Here is a 22,684-nt window from a genome sequence, read left to right as displayed (position 1 = left end):
TCCATATTACGCATTATGTAAACTGGCCTGACATCAGGACCGAGAACAGAGGGGAGATCTTTTCAACCATCTGCCTGTGTTGTGCGAGAGAGAGAGAGAGAGAGAGAGAGAGAGAGAGAGAGAGAGAGATACAGTACAAATCAGGAATAGCTCTCTCTCCGAGTCAGCATCATCCGTCATAGAGGAAGCAGTAAAAGGAGCTGTACTGGTGACTGTTGTGCATGAATGAACATATGGCCACGCCAGTATCCATGAGCAGTCATGTGGAACAGGTTTCATTCTGACAGTCAACAACAACAACAACAACAATAAACCAACGTTGCGTTGTGCGTCTACCGACACAGAATATTATTTCAGCATTCCTGAAATACGGTTATACTTACATAATGACGACTGGACACGCGAGCTGCCTTCGGATCCTAAAGAAAAACATGCAATGGTGCGTAATTACAGAGCAGAGTGCATCAATGACTCACCAGCTCCAAAACAAGCCGCGGTGAACGGTGAGCGGCAGCACGTCAACACAACGAGACAGGGCTCAAATCAACGGTGAAACGACTCTTGATGCTTGAATCATCCGATCCTTAACCGGGGCTTGGGGCTCGAAACGGGGGCCAGCTCGGCCGACAGGGCTCTCTCCATCCCTCGGTGCGGTCACGTTCACTGGCGGCGGTGGAGGAATCCTCGACTCAGCTGATCTGGGCTGCGGAAAGCTACACTTCCTGGTCCGCGGAGAGGGGTGGTTACCCGTCAGCAGCTGGAGTTCTGTTTACCCATCAGTTGAAACCCTCCCAAAACTTCAACACGGCAAAGCCCAGAGCTAAAATGTACTTCGTGAATTGAGTTGAGCAGTCGCCTTCGGACAATAGCTAAGTCTAAACCAGTTTCTTGCATTTGGCATTCAAAAAAGCCCGTTCTCCCCCCTCCCCCCCGTGTTGGTATAATCCAGGATGTGCATGTTTACTAACCTCTCCTCTCACTTGACTGTCAGATACGTGCGAGCTCAGGACACGAGGCACGGGGCTGCCGCGATGTGGTTGTTTCTCCCTGTTTTGTGTATAATATATCCCATTTAATCACTTTATTTGAGACATTTTATTTTTATGATGACAAAAATTGGCAATCATCGTTAGGATAAGACACACATCCAGATCATTGAACATGAACAACCCACACATATCACACAGGCCTTTAGGCACACTTGAAACGAATCAATAAAACAAATGAGTAGCCTAATATGTGGGTTCAGACATCATGCTGGTTAAGGCAGGCTGCTGTGTTTTACAGTGAGGAGAGGAGTAGGCGTGGGAGGAGGAGAGGAGAGGAGAGGAGGGGAGAAGACGGTGTGGTGGGGAGAGCAGAGCAACAGTGAGGAAGGCCCCTTCGGTTCCAGCCGCTCCCCATCTAGGCCTACCTGCCATTGGCTACAGGTCGTGTTGGACTTGACCCAGCCAGGCCCTACAGAAAAGCACTATATTCACATATATATGCAACTAGCATATATTTCAGTAGCCTATAAAATCACCCATCACTGTAATATCAGATTATTAATGTGTGAGCATGAGAGAGATGTGTGTGTGTGTGTGTGTGTGTGTGTGTGTGTGTGTGTGTGTGTGTGTGTGTGTGTGTGTGTGTGTTACTTGGCAACTTGTGCTCCAATCATTACACCTCCCTCCTTCATGAGTTTTTTGCTGTACGGCCTGGACGAGCAAACACAGGTCAGGGTTAACTCACCCCAAACACAGCCTAGGGTCAGGGTTAACTCACCCCAAACACAGCCTAGGGTCAGGGTTAAGTCACCCCAAACACAGCCTAGGGTCAGGGTTAACTCACCCCAAACACAGCCTAGGGTCAGGGTTAACTCACCCCAAACACAGCCTAGGGTCAGGGTTCACTCACCCCAAACACAGCCTAGGGTCAGGGTTAACTCACCCCAAACACACCCTAGGGTCAGGGTTAACTCACCCCAAACACAGCCTAGGGTCAGGGTTAACTCACCCCAAACACAGCCTAGGGTCAGGGTTCACTCACCCCAAACACAGCCTAGGGTCAGGGTTCACTCACCCCAAACACAGCCTAGGGTCAGGGTTAACTCACCCCAAACACAGCCTAGGGTCAGGGTTAACTCACCCCAAACACAGCCTAGGGTCAGGGTTCACTCACCCCAAACACAGCCTAGGGTCAGGGTTAACTCACCCCAAACACAGCCTAGGGTCAGGGTTAACTCACCCCAAACACAGCCTAGGGTCAGGGTTCACTCACCCCAAACACAGCCTAGGGTCAGGGTTCACTCACCCCAAACACAGCCTAGGGTCAGGGTTAACTTTTGAGAGGAGAGCAGGAGAGGGGACAGGAGAGAGAGGAGAAGGAAGGGGACAGGCGAGAGTAAAAATGAGATATTAGAAGATATTAGACAGTCTGATGATTTAAACGGTCTGAGCATGCGGTTAAGCATCAGTGGCATCAAGCATCAATTTGTATTAAATAAAAACATTCCATTTATTAAATAAAAATATTTTATTTATTGTTCTCACCCATTCATTCCCATTGTTCTCACACATTTTCATTATTTAAAAGTCACCAGAATGCAGGAAACAAAGTCTCTGAAAAAATGTTTTGGGTGGAAGACCCCCGCTTTGGTATATAGTTATCGAAATCCTCCCTGTTTCAGCGGTCTCGAACTTGGCACCACCACATCAAGAGATCAATTCCACAGAAAACACTGTGACCACATTGTTGTGTTTTATTCTCTTATTTTATCGACTATTTTAACTTTTTAATTATTCTGTGAAGCACTGTGTGATCCATGTCTTTGTATGAACAGTGCAATATAAATAAAGTTGATTTTAACATGCCACACATGATTGTATGCCATGACTACGACTGAACCAGAGCAATGACCCTGTGTGTTTGAGTCACGAAAATGCCAATATGCATTGCATGGCTGGCAGAATACTTCAGCAATCACCTAACCCAGGAGTTCCCAATTCCTTCCCCAGAGACCCCCGAACTTACACTTGATAGAATTTGCCCCCCCCCCCCCCAAAACAAACAAACAAACAAATGTTTTGCTGTGAACCTCCAGTCTGTGTGTGTTCATATGTGCGCAAATTACATCAGGTGTAAGTTTGGGTACAATGAAGCGCTTCGCCAGTGTAGCAGGAATATTCATGTTGACACGATTCGTAGTCTGAGATTACTTTGTTGAATTTATATGGTATTGTAGTGCCGTAAACACAAGGCTTTTTGACCATTCATCAGATATGATCATGCATTTTGTTAAAATTGCTGTTGCTGACATAACATTATTATTTGTCTAGCTAATATTAAGGCCTCAAATTGTCTGGGGCCTGCCGCCCCCCCTGTGACCCTAAGGGGGCCCCGGACCCCAGGTTGGGAAACCCTGACCTAACCCATAGAGGGTCATGCTTCCATCTGACCGCCAGGGGCGTGATGAGACCTTCCTGGTCACATGGGAGCAGCAGCTTCCGTGTTTACAAACCCAGATCAGATCGGATGTGTTAGAGCAGCTTTGTAGTCATGGCATTTGTAAAGAAAAAAGAGCGGTCGAAAGAAAGGTGAGTTCTTCAACTGTCAGGTGAACTACTTGTTAACAGTCCATCGTAAACACAGTTTGTTATACTCGCTAAATTCCGAGATCATCCACAAGATGTAGGCTCCACCCGCGCCTGACCGAGCCCCGGTGCATTGGCATGTCAGGTTCTCTCTAGAGGACTCTAGACTAGAGGGACACGGACACTAGGAAATCTGGGTATGCTTTTCAGAACCAGAATATCAGCGATGCTCCCACACATGACAGGCAACCACACATCCAATGAACGGTAGGCCTACATGAATAAATAACTGGACACTAGGGATGCCATATGCTCTGAAGCATGACGCAGCGTGTATCCTGTCTACAGCAGGAACCATATGGGAGCAGACTTTATTTGCGTCCGTGCATCCACTGCTCCTTGCATATTCATGTATGTATATAATGAACTGAAGTTGGCGAGTAACCGACTAGCTGGTGAAACTCACTCCTTAAAGGAGCACTGACAGTCCATCCAAGAGGGACGTCCCTGGGCGCAACTGTCAGCGCGTCCGCCTCCCAAGCGGAAGACAAGGGTTCTAATCCCATCCTGGGCATGCCGAAACAGATGGGTTACAATAGTTCATCATTAGATTGTCTTTGATACTGATGCCCTCAAAAAGTTTGCTCCCATAGCATCCCTACGTAGCATATTGCGTCATCATTGTATCCAGGTTATCTTTAACCTTCTCTCTGTTCCTCAGGTTCTCTCTTTAACCCTCTCTCTGTTCTCAGGTTCTCTCTCTATGCTTCTCTCTGTTCCTCAGGTTCTCTCTCTAACCTTCTCTCTGTTCTCAGGTTCTCTCTCTATGCTTCTCTCTGTTCCTCAGGTTCTCTCTTTAACCTTCTCTCTGTTCTCAGGTTCTCTCTCTAACCTTCTCTCTGTTCCTCAGGTTCTCTTTAACCTTCTCTCTGTTCTCAGGTTCTCTCTTTAACCTTCTCTCTGTTCTCAGGTTCTCTCTCTAACCTTCTCTCTGTTCCTCAGGTTCTCTTTAACCTTCTCTCTGTTCTCAGGTTCTCTCTTTAACCTTCTCTCTGTTCTCAGGTTCTCTCTCTAACCTTCTCTCTGTTCCTCAGGTTCTCTTTAACCTTCTCTCTGTTCTCAGGTTCTCTCTTTAACCTTCTCTCTGTTCTCAGGTTCTCTCTCTAACCTTCTCTCTGTTCCTCAGGTTCTCTCTTCTTCTGTTGGATCTGGAAGAGTATTATTTTGAGCAGCACACAGCATACCATGTGAAAAATACTTCAAATAAGAAAAGGTAATGAGTCCAAGAGATTTTTATTGCCATAATGTAGTCAGAGTAAAGTGTCGGGTGCCGGAAGATGAGGTGGTAATAGTCCTAACAGGGTTGCAGGTGGTCTACTGCTGATTTTAGGGGTGGTAATAGTCCTAACAGGGTTGTAGGCGGTCTACTGCTGATGTTAGGGGTGGTTATAGTCCTAACATGGTTGCAGGCGGTCTACTGCTGATGTGCGGGTGGATAATAGTCTAACAGGGTTGCAGGTGGTCTATATTGGTAACATGACTGACTATAACATGGATATTATTAAAGGTTGCAAAGCCTGTGATTATGATACTACTTGACATGCAAGACAGTTTGTCAGTGTCTCACCACGTTAATGAGCCCTGCGTTCGTTCAGTGTCTGATTCTTATGTGGTTTGTGGAGACAACATTTTAGCCAAAACCAATTAATCCTTTTTTTAAAATAATTATTCTACTTATACATTAGATTATTTTCAAAGAAGTATTAAATTGACTATGCTGTGTCTCCACTGAAACTTGTCGCCCTTTGCAGAAAGATCAGAGGGTCGTTCAAAGTTTGCTCCAAATCTGTCATTTTTGAACCCGAAGACATTGTGGAGCCCATTTTAAAGGTTTGTTCTTTTACATTTGGCAGAAGCCCTGAACACCATTATAATAAATGTGTCTTAATAAAGAGACACAAGCTGATGGATAAGTACTAGTCAGTCATATTCCCAGGGACCAGCTTTAGCTGATTTAACTTTTCAACTCAAGGGTTTTAAGGAATTGTTCATCAATTATATTTTTTAATAGGGTTAATAAGGGTATTTTCTCACGTTTCAGATTCTACTCAGAGACTGCAAAAGGATTGAAGTTGTTGAGGGAAATGATCACAACCCTTTCAATGAGTAAGCAGCATTATTTAGAAAGAATCTTTCATCCTGGGTTTATGCACACATGCATGCCTAGGAGTCAGTCCAACACAATCATACTACACAAAAATAGGATTTATTTAAAATACATGTATTTTTGTGTTCTGTAGGAGCAAACCGACTGGACTCTCAATTTTATGTGGACAGGTGAGTGTATAAAGTGTTGTTTTATTTCATTTAATTTCAAACCTTTATACTCGTGAAACACTGAGGTTTCCCTCATTTTATGTGTACGGTACCGTGTTTGTTGCCACCTTTCTGACTGCAGAACAGTATTAATATTTAAACTGATCTTTGTAGATTTGTATATACTGTATTAAAGGCCCTATCCAGTCATTTTCAGAGTAAATCACATTTTCAGAGTAAATCAACCTCCTGCGCTACGGGCAGTAGCTCAAGAGGTAGAGTAGTGGTCTGGGGATTGGAAGGTCCCTGGTTCGATTCCAGCTCTTCCTGGCAGCAGGTCGAAGTGTCCTTGAGCAGCTCCCTGGGTGCTGCTAGTGAGCCTGCCACTGCTTCCAGCTTGGAGGGGTCAGATGCAGAGGACACATTCCACCAGCGACTACACTGCCCTGTGGCCAATAATACCCTTTACCCTTTTACACCATCCAGATAGCATACCCACGTTTACACCATCCAGATAGCATACCCACGTTTACACCATCCAGATAGCATACCCACTTTTACACCATCCAGATAGCATACCCACGTTTACACCATCCAGATAGCATACCCACTTTTACACCATCCAGATAGCATACCCACTTTTACACCATCCAGATAGCATACCCACTTTTACACCATCCAGATAGCATACCCACGTTTACACCATCCAGATAGCATACCCACTGTGAATGAAGAGCTGCAATCAAAGATCTGCTCATGTTGCCATTATTTGGAGATGAGTTGTGGAAAAACTTTGCTGCAATGGGACTGTGGATGACCATTGTTTTAAGTTTAAAGAGCACATATAATAACAACATTAACATTATTTAGCCCCTCTGCCAGCCAGGTTGTCCCTGTTATGTAAGTTTTGTAGGAAACTTGTACTTCAGACATTAGGGGGAAGTCAATGATTTTCAAACTGTAATAATCCAATACCAATACTACGATCAATGTGCATTGATTATAACAGTTATTTTAACTGCAGGTTTATAATATCAAAGAAGGAAATGTCATAGCACCTTACAAAAACGAAAGGGTGAGTATATATTCAAATGTCTAGTTAAATGTGTAATGGAGATTGTTAAACATTTTGATTGCTGTTTAATGTGAAAATACTCACACTTCATTTTACTGTTCAAACCTTTTCTACAGGGAGACCAGACTCTCACCTTCCACCTGGAGATGTCCAGTAAAACAGAGGATGTTGTCCAAACTTTACTTCAGGTATTCTGACTGTCAGCAAAGTGAAGTGTGCTGTTTATTATGACTGTGAATAATAATAAATAAATGAATGAATGTGTTTAAATCTGCAGCTGCATCGGGCATCTTGTCTCGACAAGCTTGGAGATCAAACTGCAATGGTGAGTCATCTGTCTTTGTGGAGACCAATCTGAAGCACAATAACGTTATTTAGTAGTTTAAGTGCAGTAAAGTTATTTAGTAGTTTAAGTGCAGTAAAGTTATTTAGTAGTTTAAGTGCAATAATGTTATTTAGGCGTTTGTGTAATAAAGTTATTTACCAGTTTAAGTGCAGTAAAGTTATTTAGTAGTTTAAGTGCAGTAAAGTTATTTAGTAGTTTAAGTGCAGTAAAGTTATTTAGTAGTTTAAGTGCAATAATGTTATTTAGGCGTTTGTGTAATAAAGTTATTTACCAGTTTAAGTGCAGTAAAGTTATTTAGTAGTTTAAGTGCAGTAAAGTTATTTAGTAGTTTAAGTGCAGTAAAGTTATTTAGTAGTTTAGGTGCAGTAAAGTTATTTAGCAGTTTAAGTGTAATAAAGTTATTTAGTAGATTATGTGCAGTAAAGTTATTTAGGAGTTTAAGTGCAATCAAGTTATTTAATATTTTAAGTGCACGTATGTGTGTCATTTGTGTGACGGCCTACACCCTGATGCCATATAGCATTTACTTAGAAAAACAACCTAAAATCCACAAGTACTGTATAGCTGTGTTACATTTCCCATGAAACTCTCTGAGTATAGCTGTGTTATGTTTGTCATATATACGTTTATTGTATCAGTGAGGTAATGCCTGTATTGTTAGCCAGAAACAAGAGCCTCAGCTGAATGGATCTATTTGTTCTGCTATCACTTATTTAGTCTCTCAACATGCTTTGGCGTTTACAGACAAGTTTACTGTATGTACTGTTTGGGGGCAAAGGGCCGTGATTTTGTCCAAATGTATCTCTTATACGGCACATTTTGAGATTAATCGCTATTAATTATGAATGCTTCCTTTTCTTGATCTTTCTAGATCACTGCTAATTTGCAGTCAAGACTGGCAAGAACTTCATTTGACAAAAACAGGTATACTGTAGCTTTATCAATTTGTGCTTCTGTAACTGTACCAGTATGGATCAGACTGTAGGCACGAACATCTCTGCTAGTCTGTATCTATAAGCTTCCTATGGATGAGGCTGTAGACGCACACGTCTTTGATGGTCTGTATCTATAAGCTTCCTATGGATGAGGCTGTAGACGCACACGTCTTTGATGGTCTGTGTCTGTAGCTTCCAGAGTGTTGCAGAGAAACCACACATGGAATGTGAGGCAGAGATGGTCACACCACTGGTGACCAACCCTGGTCACGTGTGCATCACCGACGACAACCTTTACTTCCAACCACTTAACGGATATCCCGTGAGTTCATTCAGCTACAAACACTTCCATGAACTGAATAGTACAGCGGATAAGCCCTCAAATTATGGGAAATTGTGCACTTTTTGAAAAAAGCATGACATTTCTACCATAGTTAGTTTATACCATAAGGTTTATTTTCAGATGTGGAGGGAACTCAGATTTACCATGTAATTCCTGAACTTGAAATCCACGTATATCATACTTTTTAGAGTTTTTCAAAATTCAGTGTCCTTATCCTTTAAAAGTTATATCCAGCCATTTCTGTCAATTTCAGGAACAGGTCGTCCAAATCAAACTCCACAGAGTTAGAAGAATTTACAAAAGGCGCCATGGGCTCAGACCTTTGGTGAGTGTCCTTAAATATATGCACTTTTCAACACTTTAAAGGTGTTCAGTTCGATTTTTTTGGCCACTAGATGGGGCAGTGGTGCAGCGTATCAGATATAAACAAGTGGGCGTTTTCACTCCATACGGTGCCGTTCAGGGGGCGGGGCTCAGCGCCGGGCCGGCTTCGCTCATAATAAAAATAAATTCTGCATTTGCTCCACAGGCACGACACCGTTGGCAATATTTTCTGTACCGATAGTTATGACTCCCCTGGACCTATTTATTGCATATATTGGATTTTTTATATTTTTTTTACAAAAAGTGCAGTAAATCAAACAGAGCACCTTTAAGGTGAATCTCAGCTTTTTCTGAAGTTAGATAATGCCGCAAACGATAAGTCAGCTTAATATACTGAGTGACATTGAACTGAACTGGAAAAATGATGGTTTGATTGCCAGTGTGTTGTTTTGTATCCTACTTCTGGTTCTGTCACTCTGATCCAGGGACTGGAGGTGTTCTGCTCAGAAAATGACTACTGCTCAGACATCTACCTGAGGTTCTACAACACCAGTGACAGAGATGAACTCTACTACTACATCGCTACATTCCTGGGTTAGTGAGGGCACAGTGAATTATAGGAGTAGTAAAGGGGAATCCATTGTATGACCAAAACGGTGGTAGAGCAATTATCAGACTTTCTCAAAAGTGCTAGTTTTGTCAACGTTTTGAACTGAACCATTGTATATGATCATTAGTAACCTTAAAACAGGGCTAAACATGCATTTTCCCTTTACTACTCCTTTAATGACCAGTTATTACACACAGTCAGCATGTCCATGTGTTCAGTGTGTTCGAGGTTCTACAGTAGCATGCTGTGTGTTATGGTGTAGCCATTTACTATTCCAGTGTTAATGTGAACTCCCTGGTGTGTTTAGAGAACCACATGGTGGAGCACACTGCAGAGAGCTACATGCTACAGTGGCAGCGCGGCCACCTCAGTAACTACCAGTACCTCCTGCACCTCAACAACCTGGCGGACCGCAGCTGCAACGACCTCTCGCAGTACCCAGTCTTCCCCTGGGTCCTGGCAGACTACACCAGCACACACCTGGGTGAGCCTGAAGATGCAGCTCCATCAGGGTTTAAAGGGCCACTCCAAGATTTTGAATATTTGACTTGTTTTTGTACTGACTGGGAGTGTAGAGTGTTCATTTCGGGTACCTTTGAAACCCCGTTAATCTGCAGCAGCACATGGATTCTGGATATCCTGTTGCTGTTCTTAAGATCTCTGCCGTTGTGCCCTGACAGTGTGCCAAAACGTTGGTGTCTTTATTATGAATGCACTGGACTAAATAGAGAGTGCAGCCTTCCTTTACTGCCTAAGGTTGACTCCCCGCTGGTCCACGCCTCCACCAGCCGTTGTGTGTGCATCCTTCCTCTCCATGGTAACCGCCTCCTCTCTGTCCTCCAGACCTAACCAAGGCAGCCTCCTTCCGAGACCTGAGCAAGCCTGTGGGGGCGCTGACCCCAGAGCGCCTGGACCGGCTGCTGGTGAGATGGCTGTTCTCAAGGGCCCAGGGCCTACTATCAGGCCCCTACTGTTTGGCCCCTACTCACATATGAGGCTGTTTTATGCTACTGTTGTCACCTGGATGAAAGTGGTAATCCCAAAGAAACATGTCAAATATATTATTTATTTGAGTGGCTTTGACTGGTGTGTGATAGGCTGAACCTAACCCTCGACTAAATACAACTCACATGCAGTCAAACCACATGTGCTTGTCTGCCTCCAGAGCTGGGAGGCGCGACTGAGTTTATTTGACAAAGCAAAAGGCCGTTATGTTCCTCTTAAGTCTTTTTGCCCCATTGTGTATCTGTGGACCAAGTTATGTTGGTTTAGAAACAGAAGATCCGTGTAGAATAGTAGTTGGTGACGAGAGCGTGTCCTCCCTCCTCAGGCCCGGTACAGAGACATGCCCGACCCCTGCTTCATGTACGGCAGCCACTACTCATCGCCAGGCTATGTGCTCTTCTACCTGGTCAGAGTGGGTGAGGGTTCTCCTTTACTACATGGTTCGTTTGCAAAACATCATTGTTTGTCCTTTTGCACAAAGTGAAATCTGTATAAAAACATGTTGTTTTCTAACTGATCACCCTGCAGCTCCCGAACACATGCTTTGTCTCCAAAATGGCCGCTATGACCATGCTGATCGCATGTTTAATAGGTTAGTAGTGGACTTATTACAGATGACCAGCTCAGTACAGTAATTTATTAATAATGTGATGTAATTATTCATCTTTTAGTACATTTGCTTATAAGAGTTTTGATGGGGAAATGTGAAAATTCTTTGAGGGCCTTTTTGTGTAAGTGTCAATCTTTTACTGCAGTGCAAGATACATAATTCTAAAGCTCAGGAAAGAGTAAGTCTTCTGTGCCGCCCTAAGACCCATTTACGGAACCCTGTTACGTTTGTTCGTAGCATCGGAGAAACATGGAAAAATTGCTTGGAAGGCGGAACTGATTTCAAGGAGGTAAGTTAGGACATATTTGATTGGGTGGTTTATTTATTTCTTTATGTGTATGCATAATTTCTCTTATGCAGATTTCTTTTTAAAACATATTTCAGTTGGTTCCAGAGTTTTATGGAAATGACTCTGGCTTCCTAGTGAACGGGTTGAATCTGAGTTTGGGTCGGAGACAAGATGGAAGCTCGGTTGGAGACGTAGTTCTTCCACCGTGGGCCTCAGGTAACCAAAACATCCCGATGTTTTACTGTCCTCACTAACATTTCCCTTAACTGCAGAATGTGACATATAGATATATATATATATAGATATAGAAGTGTATGGGAGGAAGGCAGCTGGAGGCAGTATGTATATCATATTCAGATACTCTAATCCTATCCAATACTAACAACATACTTACAGTAAGGGCATCTTTAGGTGATAACATCACGTGAAACTGCTTCGAGACAGAAAGCCAGACAGTGAGAAAGTGGTTGAAGTTAGTATTTGTGTATTTCTCTCCGTGTTTGATATAGATGCCAGTGATTTTCTTCAGAAGAGTCAGAGAGCACTTGAGAGCCAGTTTGTATCGGAGCACCTGCATGAGTGGATCGACCTGGTGTTTGGCTTCAAACAGAGAGGAAGTGAAGCGGTAGCAGCCCACAACGGTATGACCAGCATCTCCCAGGTGATCTGCGTATCGCTCTCCTTTTGTGGATTACACCGTGTCCTAACTACACGCGACGCGAGCGAGCGTCAGCGACAAAATGCGTTCCATTGCTTTGTTTTCTATTGTTATGTCCTAACTGGACGCGAGCGACGCAGCACGAAGCGGCGCAACGTTTTAACTGCCCTTTTGACGCTCGCCCTGTTCCTATTTCCCTCCTGTCGCTCGTGTTGACAGGCGTTCGTTCTTTAACTGTCTTCAGTTGGGAATATAGACAAATGACGTAACAGAACAGGAAATGTAACGGTTTCAGTTAGGACAGCAAGCTGCGATGTCGCATTCTGTTGCTCGCGTCACATGTAGTTAGGACACGGTGTTAGATGGTTCAGGCTCAGCTGGGTTCAGTTTTGTAACCTGTCATGTTTTATGTGTTGTATTTTCCAGTGTTCCATCCCTTGACTTATGAGGGCAGCATTGACTGTGACAGGTAAGGCTTCCTGTTCCATTCCCATAATGCTTGTTTGCATGGTGGCTCGGTCGCCTCACAGCAAGAGGTTACCTTACATTACCAGTTTTATTCCTGTATTCTATTTGTCCTGCTTTTTGTTTTAAATGTCTATAATGACTTCCTTTTTGTTTTAATGCTTTTAATGTCTCATGTAAAGCACCTTGAATTGCCCTGTGGCTGAAATGTGCTATATAAATAAACTTGCCTTGCCTTGCCTTGCCTTGCCTACATTACCTCACAGAAAAAAGTCCTGGGTTCAATTCCCACCTGGGTGCTATCTCCTACAGTAGGTCTTTCTGTGTTTAGCTTGCATGTTCTCCCTGTGCCCACTCGGGTTCCCTCCACATAGAACCTTAATATGAAGAACATGCAGAAGAACAGATGCTCTTTAGTCTGGTCCCTGACCAGCACCTGGACTGAGCACTTGGACTTGGTTGTCACTTGGCCACTGCTCCTAGCTGCCCTTGGAGGAGTTTGGAGGGGTGAAATGCAAAGGATAAATTCCACCGGCGACTGCTGAAAACACGTGTGTGTGTTGTGTATTCTGTGTCTCCATTCACTCGCGTGTGTGTTGGTGTGTAATTGTGTGGCCACTAAACAAACTTCTTGGTCCTGTAAAAAAATGTTTAAATAAAATTGTTATACGTTGTAACAATAATGTCAACTTTATTCACTAATCTCTGTCTGACAAGTATTGAGGACCCGGATCAGAGGATCGCCATGCTGACCCAGATTCTTGAGTTTGGACAAACTCCGAAGCAGCTGTTCACCACGCCCCACCCCCAGAGAATCACTCCCAGAATCCCCAGCCTGCCACCAACACCCAGCACCAACACACCCTACACCCAGCTCTCTCCTGGTAAGACCCCCTCTCACCCAGCTCTCTCCTGGTAAGACCCCCCTCTCACCCAGCTCTCTCCTGGTAAGACCCCCCTCTTCACTAAGCTCTCTCCTGGTAAGACCCCCTCTTCACCCAGCTCTCTCCTGGTAAGACCCCCTCTTCACCCAGCTCTCTCCTGGTAAGACCCCCTCCTCACCCAGCTCTCTCCTGGTAAGACCCCCCTCCTCACTAAGCTCTCTCCTGGTAAGACCCCCTCTTCACCCAGCTCTCTCCTGGTAAGACCCCCCTCTTCACCCAGCTCTCTCCTGGTAAGACCCCCTCTTCACCCAGCTCTCTCCTGGTAAGACCCCCCTCTTCACCCAGCTCTCTCCTGGTAAGACCCCCCTCTCACCCAGCTCTCTCCTGGTAAGACCCCCCTCTTCACCCAGCTCTCTCCTGGTAAGACCCCCTCTTCACCCAGCTCTCTCCTGGTAAGACCCCCCTCTTCACTAAGCTCTCTCCTGGTAAGACCCCCCTCTTCACTAAGCTCTCTCCTGGTAAGACCCCCCTCTTCACCCAGCTCTCTCCTGGTAAGACCCCCCTCTCACCCAGCTCTCTCCTGGTAAGACCCCCCTCTTCACTAAGCTCTCTCCTGGTAAGACCCCCTCTTCACCCAGCTCTCTCCTGGTAAGACCCCCTTCTTCACCCAGCTCTCTCCTGGTAAGACCCCCTCCTCACTAAGCTCTCTCCTGGTAAGACCCCCCTCCTCACCCAGCTCTCTCCTGGTAAGACCCCCCTCTCACCCAGCTCTCTCCTGGTAAGACCCCCCTCCTCACCCAGCTCTCTCCTGGTAAGACCCCCTCCTCACCCAGCTCTCTCCTGGTAAGACCCCCCTCCTCACCCAGCTCTCTCCTGGTAAGACCCCCCTCTACACCCAGCTCTCTCCTGGTAAGACCCCCCTCCTCACCCAGCTCTCTCCTGGTAAGACCCCCCTCTCACCCAGCTCTCTCCTGGTAAGACCCCCCTCCTCACCCAGCTCTCTCCTGGTAAGACCCCCCTCTACACCCAGCTCTCTCCTGGTAAGACCCCCCTCCTCACCCAGCTCTCTCCTGGTAAGACCCCCCTCCTCACCCAGCTCTCTCCTGGTAAGACCCCCCTCCTCACTAAGCTCTCTCCTGGTAAGACCCCCCTCTTCACTAAGCTCTCTCCTGGTAAGACCCCCCTCCTCACCCAGCTCTCTCCTGGTAAGACCCCCCTCTCACCCAGCTCTCTCCTGGTAAGACCCCCCTCTCACCCAGCTCTCTCCTGGTAAGACCCCCCTCTCACCCAGCTCTCTCCTGGTAAGACCCCCCTCCTCACCCAGCTCTCTCCTGGTAAGACCCCCCTCTACACCCAGCTCTCTCCTGGTAAGACCCCCCTCTCACCCAGCTCTCTCCTGGTAAGACCCCCCTCCTCACCCAGCTCTCTCCTGGTAAGACCCCCCTCTCACCCAGCTCTCTCCTGGTAAGACCCCCCTCCTCACCCAGCTCTCTCCTGGTAAGACCCCCCTCTTCACCCAGCTCTCTCCTGGTAAGACCCCCCTCTTCACCCAGCTCTCTCCTGGTAAGACCCCCCTCTTCACCCAGCTCTCTCCTGGTAAGACCCCCCCCCCCCACACACACACTCCTGGTAAGAATGTGCTGGGGTTGGAGCTAGAATAACGTTGTATAACTCCATCACATAGACACGGTAGAAGACGGACGACACATGCTCCTAGCAACCTAGCTGAGCTATAGTTTGCTCTGTAATCGGAGAGTTGGGTAAAAAGATTGAATATTGAGCCATGTCTAATTACGATGTAAATGATTTGAATGTGTCAATCAGCCTCCCTCTGCGAGGACTCGTCTTTTGAAGACCTGACTGAGGAGAGTAGAAGACTGGCCTGGAGTAACATAGCCAGTCTGACACTCATGTCCAGCCACAAAATTCACAAAGAGTGAGTAAGAAACTTGTGTGGGGAAGTTGGGATTCAAGGATGTTTATTTTTTCACATGTACCAGATACAGGTACCATGTACAGAGAGACACCAGCTCTGGATGTTTCCATGCGAGAGTCGGCCCAGAACATGTGTGGATGCTTAGTGCAGATCGTGTCTTAAAACGAGTTTAATTTATGATCAAACCCACTACAGGGCAGTGACAGGCATCGCTGTGACACGAAGTGGGTCAGCTGTTTTTACAACGTCACAAGGTTTGAAAAGCTTTAATACTACTGTCACAGTAACTGTATATTCTTTTGTAAAGAATCAATAGTGAATCATTGTCAGTTTGGATCTGTTGCTAACTCAGGTCTCTTCTCTTCGGTTCCATAGACTCCACACTGAAGATGTTCTCCAAGGAGTCCAACACGTTACAGAGAAGCATGTCCTTCTCCAACATGGTATTCATCAAATTTTTCGTCATATTCGTCAATATTCGTCATATTTAATTTCCATGTGCTGGGCCTGGGCGCCGCCTGATTGGCTCAGCATGGTCCTGGTCTGAAACAGGCTCCGCCTGATTGGCTCAGCATGGTCCTGGTCTTAAACAGACGTGTTCTTCCTGTCCCCAGGCCTTGTCGTCCTGCGTGATGCTCCCCGAGGAGAAGACGGTGGTTTGTTCCTCTTGGGACAACAATGTGTGAGCAAGCCTCTTTCAATCAGTCACCTGAACCAATCACCACGTTACGGTCAACATGAGCCCTGAGAAGATATCAATATAGAATCAATCAATCAATCAAAGCTTTATTTGTATAGCGCATTTCATACCCAGAGGCAACACAATGCGCTTTACAGAGAACAAGGGAGGTGGGCATACGACCCACCCCTACATATTCCAGAGGGAAGCAAAAAAAACAGTATCACCCGGGGGCCAGATAAGTGAGCTGTAAAAAATTCTCCCCTGACCCCTCTCAACAAGGCGATGGAGCAAGCTCCTGGAGTATGTTTGTCTACCGGCTAAGAACATTTATAAAGAAGCAACGTTTCTCTCCACTGACATCAGCATTGTGCTTGCGCAGGTATTTTTACTCCATACCATACGGTCGCCGGCAGGACACCCTGATGGGTCATGATGACGCGGTCAGCAGAGTGTGCTGGCAGGATGACCGGCTCTACACGGCGTCCTGGGACTCAACTGTGAAGGTGAGGGGTCATGGGGGCCAAACCCTCTTTTGTCTTTCTTGTTTCACAAGATACCCAGTAGTTACAGTACCTCCTCCCAGCCAACAGAGGGCGAGATGTAATATTTTCAGCGGTGTGTGTTTGTCTGTCCGTTCATCCGTTAGCGGGATTACGCAAAAAGTACCAGACCGATTATCATGAAACTCAGTGGAAGGGTGGAGCAGGGGCAACCTAAGAACCCATTACATTTTGGAGTGGATCCGAATCACGGGGTGGGTCCATGAGCCGCCCAAACATGGCATGGCTTCCATCCTACCAGTCCTGAACAGAAACAAGCCAGCCACGCACATAAGCCAGACTTGACCTGGCCTGGTTTCTAACCATTTGGCAGTAGGCAACCACTGCCTCTGCGTCCCTCTTGATGGCGCTCTGCGGACCACCGGTTGAGAATGGCTGATTTATTCAACACAACTCAGACTTGTTTCTTATGCTTCTCTGCGTCCTGGAGGTCTGGCAGTGTGTGTCTGCTGACATCTCATGCAACAAGAGGAGCCATTTTGAGCTGCTGGCGGAGTTTGAACATGAGGCGGGGGTGAGAGCCTTCATACCTGACAGACCGTTATCATCATGATGTTTATCATAGAGGAGCAGGGGAGGTAATGGGCTGTGGTCTGCTGCTCTCAGGTCAACACCATCAGCCTGAGCCCCACTGGGACGCTGTTGGCATCGGGAACGAAGGATGGAACGGTCAGCTTCTGGGACACCAGCACCTCGGTGCTGCTGCATCAGGTCCACGGGCACACTGGAACCATCAACCACATGGCCTTCAGTCCAGGTACGGTCTGGTCAGTCCAGGTACGGTCTGGTCAGTCCAGGTACGGTCTGGTCAGTCCAGGTACGGTCTGGTCAGTCCAGGTACGGTCTGGTCAGTCCAGGTACGGTCTGGTCAGTCCAGGTACCGTGTATTCTGTAGACTAAAAGCACACAATGACGTAAACGTTGTGGCTCAGTGTGTGTTCACTTCACTTCACTTTCCATCATCCAGGAGTCGTGCTGCTAGTTTTGTCTTGGCGCTTTCAGAAACATTGCAGTGTGTCATTCAGTGATGATTAAAATGTCTGACAGCGTTCAGCAGCACACAGCAAACCGGAGTCAGAGAGGAACTTCTTCATTGATGTCCCCTAAAGCGTGTGTGGAGGCTTCTTGGTTGCTGTCCTGAAATGTGTGCGTGTGTTTTCTCAGACAGCAGACACGTCCTGAGTGTGGGAGCGGACGCGTGTCTGACGGTGATCGACGTCCAGACAGGGATGCTGATTTCCACAGCGCAGGCGGAGGAGGAGCAGCGGTGAGGCCACGCCCCTCCTGACCAGTTTCACTACATAGGCCACGCCCCCCTGACCAGTTACACTCATAGGCCACGCCCCCCTGACCAGTTACACTACATAGACCACGCCCCCTGACCAGTTACACTACATAGGCCACGCCCCCTGACCAGTTACACTACATAGGCCACGCCCCCCTGACCAGTTACACTGCATAGGCCACGCCCCCCCTGACCAGTTACACTACATAGGCCACGCCCTCCCCTGACCAGTTTCACTACATAGGCCACGCCCCCCCGACCAGTTTCACTACATAGGCCACACCCCCCCTGACCAGTTACACTACATAGGCCACGCCCCCCCTGACCAGTTACACTACATAGACCACTCATGTTAGATCAGAGATGACCTCTAGAAGGGTGTGTGACCAGAGCGTGTGTCTGGGAGCAGGTGCTTCTGCTGGGATGGACACATGGTGCTGTCTGGAGGCCAGTCTGGAGACCTGCTGGTCTGGGATCTGCTCAGCAGCAAACTCACCACCAGGATCCCCGGACACTCAGGTACTCGCTCAACACGCCGGCTGCAGCCTCTGGCCCACGTAACAGTCTGGCAAGCAGCATCACCATCACAGTTATTTAAAAAACACATTTTAAAAGGAGGGAAGAGAGGACAGCTCTAGTCAGCATCCCAGTAGACCAGTACAGTGAACTCAGCGGAACTCAAATTACTATGGAAGGAGAAAAATAACAGTGTGGATGGTGAGATTTTTTAAATGTATTATTATACCTTTATTTAACCAGGTTAGAAACTCATTGAGATTTAAATCTCTTTTACAAGAGAATCCTGGCCAAGAGAGGCAGCAACACAGTTTCCTGAAAAAAAGACATAAAGGTTACGATACACAATGACAACAAAAAACAACATTAACAACCGCTACAACAATGACAACAAATGTTAACAAGACTAGCTCAAAGCGCAAAATCAGTAATAGTTCATATGACGATCAGTTAAAAATTACAACTACCAATAGATTGGGTTTCTGTAGCCTTTACAGCACTTTTGAATTCATTTAGCGTGATCCTGTCCTGACTGATAGTAAACATCAATATGAACATGACATCAAGATACATGATAGGATGATGGGCTGCATTTCAGTGAAGCTACTGAGTTGACAGGCACTAAGTCAACAGAACTCCATAGCTGGCTAGATAAATAATATTAGACTTTTGTTGCTTTATGTTTTGTGTGATAATTATGTTGATGCGTCCAAAATAGAATAATATAAGAAACTGACTTTGTGGTTGTCCTCCGTACTGGTCCATACTGGTCCATACTGGTCCGTACTGGTCCGTACTGGTCCGTACTGGTCCGTACTGGTCCGTACTGGTCCGTACTGGTCCGTACTGGTCCGTACTGAGCTGCAGCAGATCGAACGGTCGGGACTGCTCCAGGGTTCAGTCGCAGTATTTGCAATGCACTCTGTTTTTGCCCCCAATTCAAAGAATGGTCTGGTTTAAGATGCTGTATGTGGACTCTAGTCTTGACTCGTCTTCCTGACGTCAACAAGCATCAGTTTCAATATGGAAAATAAACACAGTACTATAGGTGGCAGTGATTTTTTTAATCACCAATTTCTATAATAAAAAAATAATATATATATATTTTTTTTAATTTATTTGATAAAACTATTGACACTGCCTATTTTGCCACCAAGGGTAGAACAAAAATATAAGTAAAGCAATTTCAGTCTGACTTTAATGATGTAGATTCCTTACTGAACCACTACGGAAGCTGTCAGTTCTGAACTCACATTCCCCCTTGTCTCCGAGCAGGTGCAGTCACCGCCATGTGGATGAATGAACAGGGCAGCACGTTGATAACAGGTGGGGACGACAAGCAGATCATCTTCTGGAAGCCTGAGTGTTAACCAGGGGGGGTCCATCTCTGCTAAACCCTCCCACTCCATAAACCGGACCTGTGTGTTTGACTCCACCCTGTCACAATCAGCCCAGGGACACACAGGGTGGCGGACTCACCCAAAGACTAACGCTTAGTGCACTCATCTAATGCCGCATGGAACTCAGGAATACAACAGTTTTAGCAAGAGTAGGGATGGAGGGCTGTGTGGAACCAGGATGGAAAATATCTAAAAAAAATCTCAATGTTGAAATGCTTGGCTTTACCAGCAGGTTCAGGGCGGAGTTGTGTGTAGGGCTGGGTGTGGCGTGCATACAGAGCTCATGCAGAATGACCTGGCTGTCAACCTTTTACTTCAGCGTGATGCACGACTTTAACATTAAACATAGGTAGCGCAATCACACAGTGCATCACTGTAGATAAATGGACGAACAGATTAGATAGACCGTTGCTTCTGTGTCACAGTAGTTACAGCAGAGGTCATCCTTCTCCTCCAATAGAAACTCCCCCGTCTTCAAACTAACCAATCACTAACTCGGAGCTTAGCTTGCATAGCTCAAAACAGAGGTACAGTTATGACTCCCATTGATAAGAGTTCCAAGATGAAGTTAATGAATTAATTAGGTTAACCCTGCTTTTTGCCCTGCTGTATTGATGCTTATTTTGCACTAAATCACTGTGTTGGTTAATCAACCAAAGCGGATACCATCTGTATAATATTTCATACTTTGTTACGTTTGGTTCTGTTGTGTTTGGTTCTGGTACATATGGGTTTGTTGTGTACATTTCCGTGTTTCTTTTTAATGTGCCTTAATGGCCTGTTGTCATTTTATCATGATGCTACTGGTTCTTGGGCGTGGTCTCTTGGCATGAGACTGTGCTTTGTTGCTGATGGCTTGGTTTTATGTATGTGACCAAAAACCAGGCCATCAGGATACGTTTCCAGTTATCAGTATTTCAGTAAGGCCCTAGTAATGAGAATAGATGAGCAGTATATGTGTTTCTGTGAGCTATACAGAGAGACTCTACATACGTCCTGTGTGTATAGTAGGTTTACACAATCACTAGTGACACCTTAACACCCCACATGAAAACTGAGAAGAATCGCCACGTCATGAAGAAACGGCAGTAATCATTTGCTTATGGTTATAGCTACTGTACCTACCTATATGAACTATAACATGGTTATAGCTACCTACCTACAGTATATGAACTATAACATGCAGCCACAATAATAAACTAATACTCTAGCATGTATTTAAATAATCCCTATGTAATACGAGATAATTATATTCTTTAATTCTGAAACTGTATTTGAGGCTGTTTATATTCCCTGATACTTATGTATTTGAATGTATTTGACAGATTCTTGGTGCCCTTAGTTGCAGTAAGCATCATCTTTTGTTATTGGCTGTTGCTAAGGCCCAACATAACTGAAATACTAGACTTGCCAAATCAAAGAAAACTGTTGTTGCACTTTTTAACTACCCACGCATGCCCAAGTTAATACATGTTCAACTACCCACGCAAGTTAATACCCCTTTCATCGTCCTAGCAGTGGGACTTGACACGCAGTGGCCACTAGGTGATGCTAGATGGTAGGTAGGGTGGGACTCTGCCCCGTGACAGCGTGATGCTAGTAGATGGTAGGTAGGGTGGGACTCTGCCCCGTGACAGCGTGATGGTAGTAGATGGTAGGTAGGGTGGCTCTAACATGGTGATGCTAGTAGATGGTAGGAAGGGTGGGGCTGTAACATGGTGATGCTAGTAGATGGTAGGTAGGGTGGGGCTGTAACATGGTGATGGTAGTAGATGGTAGGAAGGGTGGGGCTGTAACATGGTGATGCTAGTAGATGGTAGGAAGGGTGGGGCTGTAACATGGTGATGGTAGTAGATGGTAGGTAGGGTGGGACTCTAACATGGTGATGGTAGTAGATGGTAGGAAGGGTGGGGCTGTAACATGGTGATGCTAGTAGATGGTAGGTAGGGTGGGGCTCTAACATGGTGATGGTAGTAGATGGTAGGAAGGGTGGGGCTGTAACATGGTGATGCTAGTAGATGGTAGGTAGGGTGGGACTCTAACATGGTGATGGTAGTAGATGGTAGGAAGGGTGGGACTCTAACATGGTGATGGTAGTAGATGGTAGGTAGGGTGGGGCTCTAACATGGTGATGCTAGTAGATGGTAGGAAGGGTGGGGCTGTAACATGGTGATGGTAGTAGATGGTAGGAAGGGTGGGGCTGTAACATGGTGATGGTAGTAGATGGTAGGAAGGGTGGGGCTGTAACATGGTGATGGTAGTAGATGGTAGGAAGGGTGGGGCTGTAACATGGTGATGGTAGTAGATGGTAGGAAGGGTGGGGCTCTGCCCATGGCAGTGTGATTGTAGCGTCTGGGAAGAACTACTCATCTAACGCTCAGGACTATGTGCAAATTGACTGCTGGAATATTTTAACATTTAACTAATTAAAATTATATGACCATTATTGATTGTCAAAACCCAGTCATTTTGAGTAGTGTAGTATTAGGATATTATATACTGTCAAAACCCTGCCATTAGGGGTAGTGCAGTAATAGGATCTTATATACTGTACTTAAATACTATATAAACAGACTGGAGAGGACAACTCTTATTTTTCACTCCAGTCCTATTCTCCCTCGTTACATGTTACATAACTATACCTGCGTTTAACTAGATTTTAAGGGCCCTTTTAAGGGAAGTATTGTCTCATCTTTCAATAGAATACACTAGACTTAAAAGTCAGACTAGAATTATTACTTCAGGTTATAAAACTATGTTCTATTTTGCAAAATGCAAAAAGTACAAAAGCATTTGTAACATGACAGAGTGCGATCTTTTCTTCTAGGTAAAGCTTGTGGGATACTCGGTAACGAGGGAGCCTTTTGATT

The 22,684-nt window shown here is 45.7% G+C and overlaps 2 protein-coding genes across 2 annotated transcripts in view; one reads left to right on the top strand and one right to left on the bottom strand.

Moving 5' to 3' along the window:
• Positions 1 to 1,166, bottom strand: part of dop1b (DOP1 leucine zipper like protein B) — a 39,731-nt gene extending 38,565 nt beyond the window's left edge. Inside the window, 1 exon segment of the mRNA XM_084443594.1 lies at positions 477 to 1,166. The gene's annotated coding sequence lies outside the window, so the exon portion shown is untranslated.
• Positions 1,167 to 3,480: 2,314 nt separating this feature from the next.
• On the top strand, positions 3,481 to 21,471 carry nsmaf (neutral sphingomyelinase (N-SMase) activation associated factor). Its single transcript, XM_084443596.1, has 31 exons — positions 3,481 to 3,578; positions 4,762 to 4,848; positions 5,387 to 5,465; positions 5,677 to 5,741; positions 5,876 to 5,912; positions 6,916 to 6,966; positions 7,083 to 7,154; positions 7,244 to 7,291; positions 8,184 to 8,236; positions 8,440 to 8,569; positions 8,844 to 8,915; positions 9,400 to 9,508; positions 9,832 to 10,008; positions 10,368 to 10,447; positions 10,855 to 10,945; positions 11,058 to 11,121; positions 11,377 to 11,428; positions 11,524 to 11,644; positions 11,938 to 12,069; positions 12,513 to 12,555; positions 13,269 to 13,435; positions 15,260 to 15,371; positions 15,567 to 15,625; positions 15,747 to 15,814; positions 15,986 to 16,053; positions 16,433 to 16,556; positions 17,044 to 17,127; positions 17,220 to 17,370; positions 17,778 to 17,880; positions 18,308 to 18,417; positions 19,690 to 21,471. Exons 1-31 carry the CDS (start codon positions 3,541 to 3,543, stop codon positions 19,782 to 19,784), a joined length of 2,742 nt encoding a protein of 913 aa, XP_084299722.1. The 5' UTR covers positions 3,481 to 3,540; the 3' UTR covers positions 19,785 to 21,471.
• Positions 21,472 to 22,684: the final 1,213 nt, after the last annotated feature.

Source organism: Borostomias antarcticus (assembly GCF_949987555.1).
Source record: "Borostomias antarcticus genome assembly, chromosome: 9".
In the NCBI taxonomy this organism is placed as follows: Eukaryota; Metazoa; Chordata; class Actinopteri; order Stomiiformes; family Stomiidae; genus Borostomias; species Borostomias antarcticus.
This window is presented reverse-complemented; position numbering and strand designations above follow the sequence as displayed.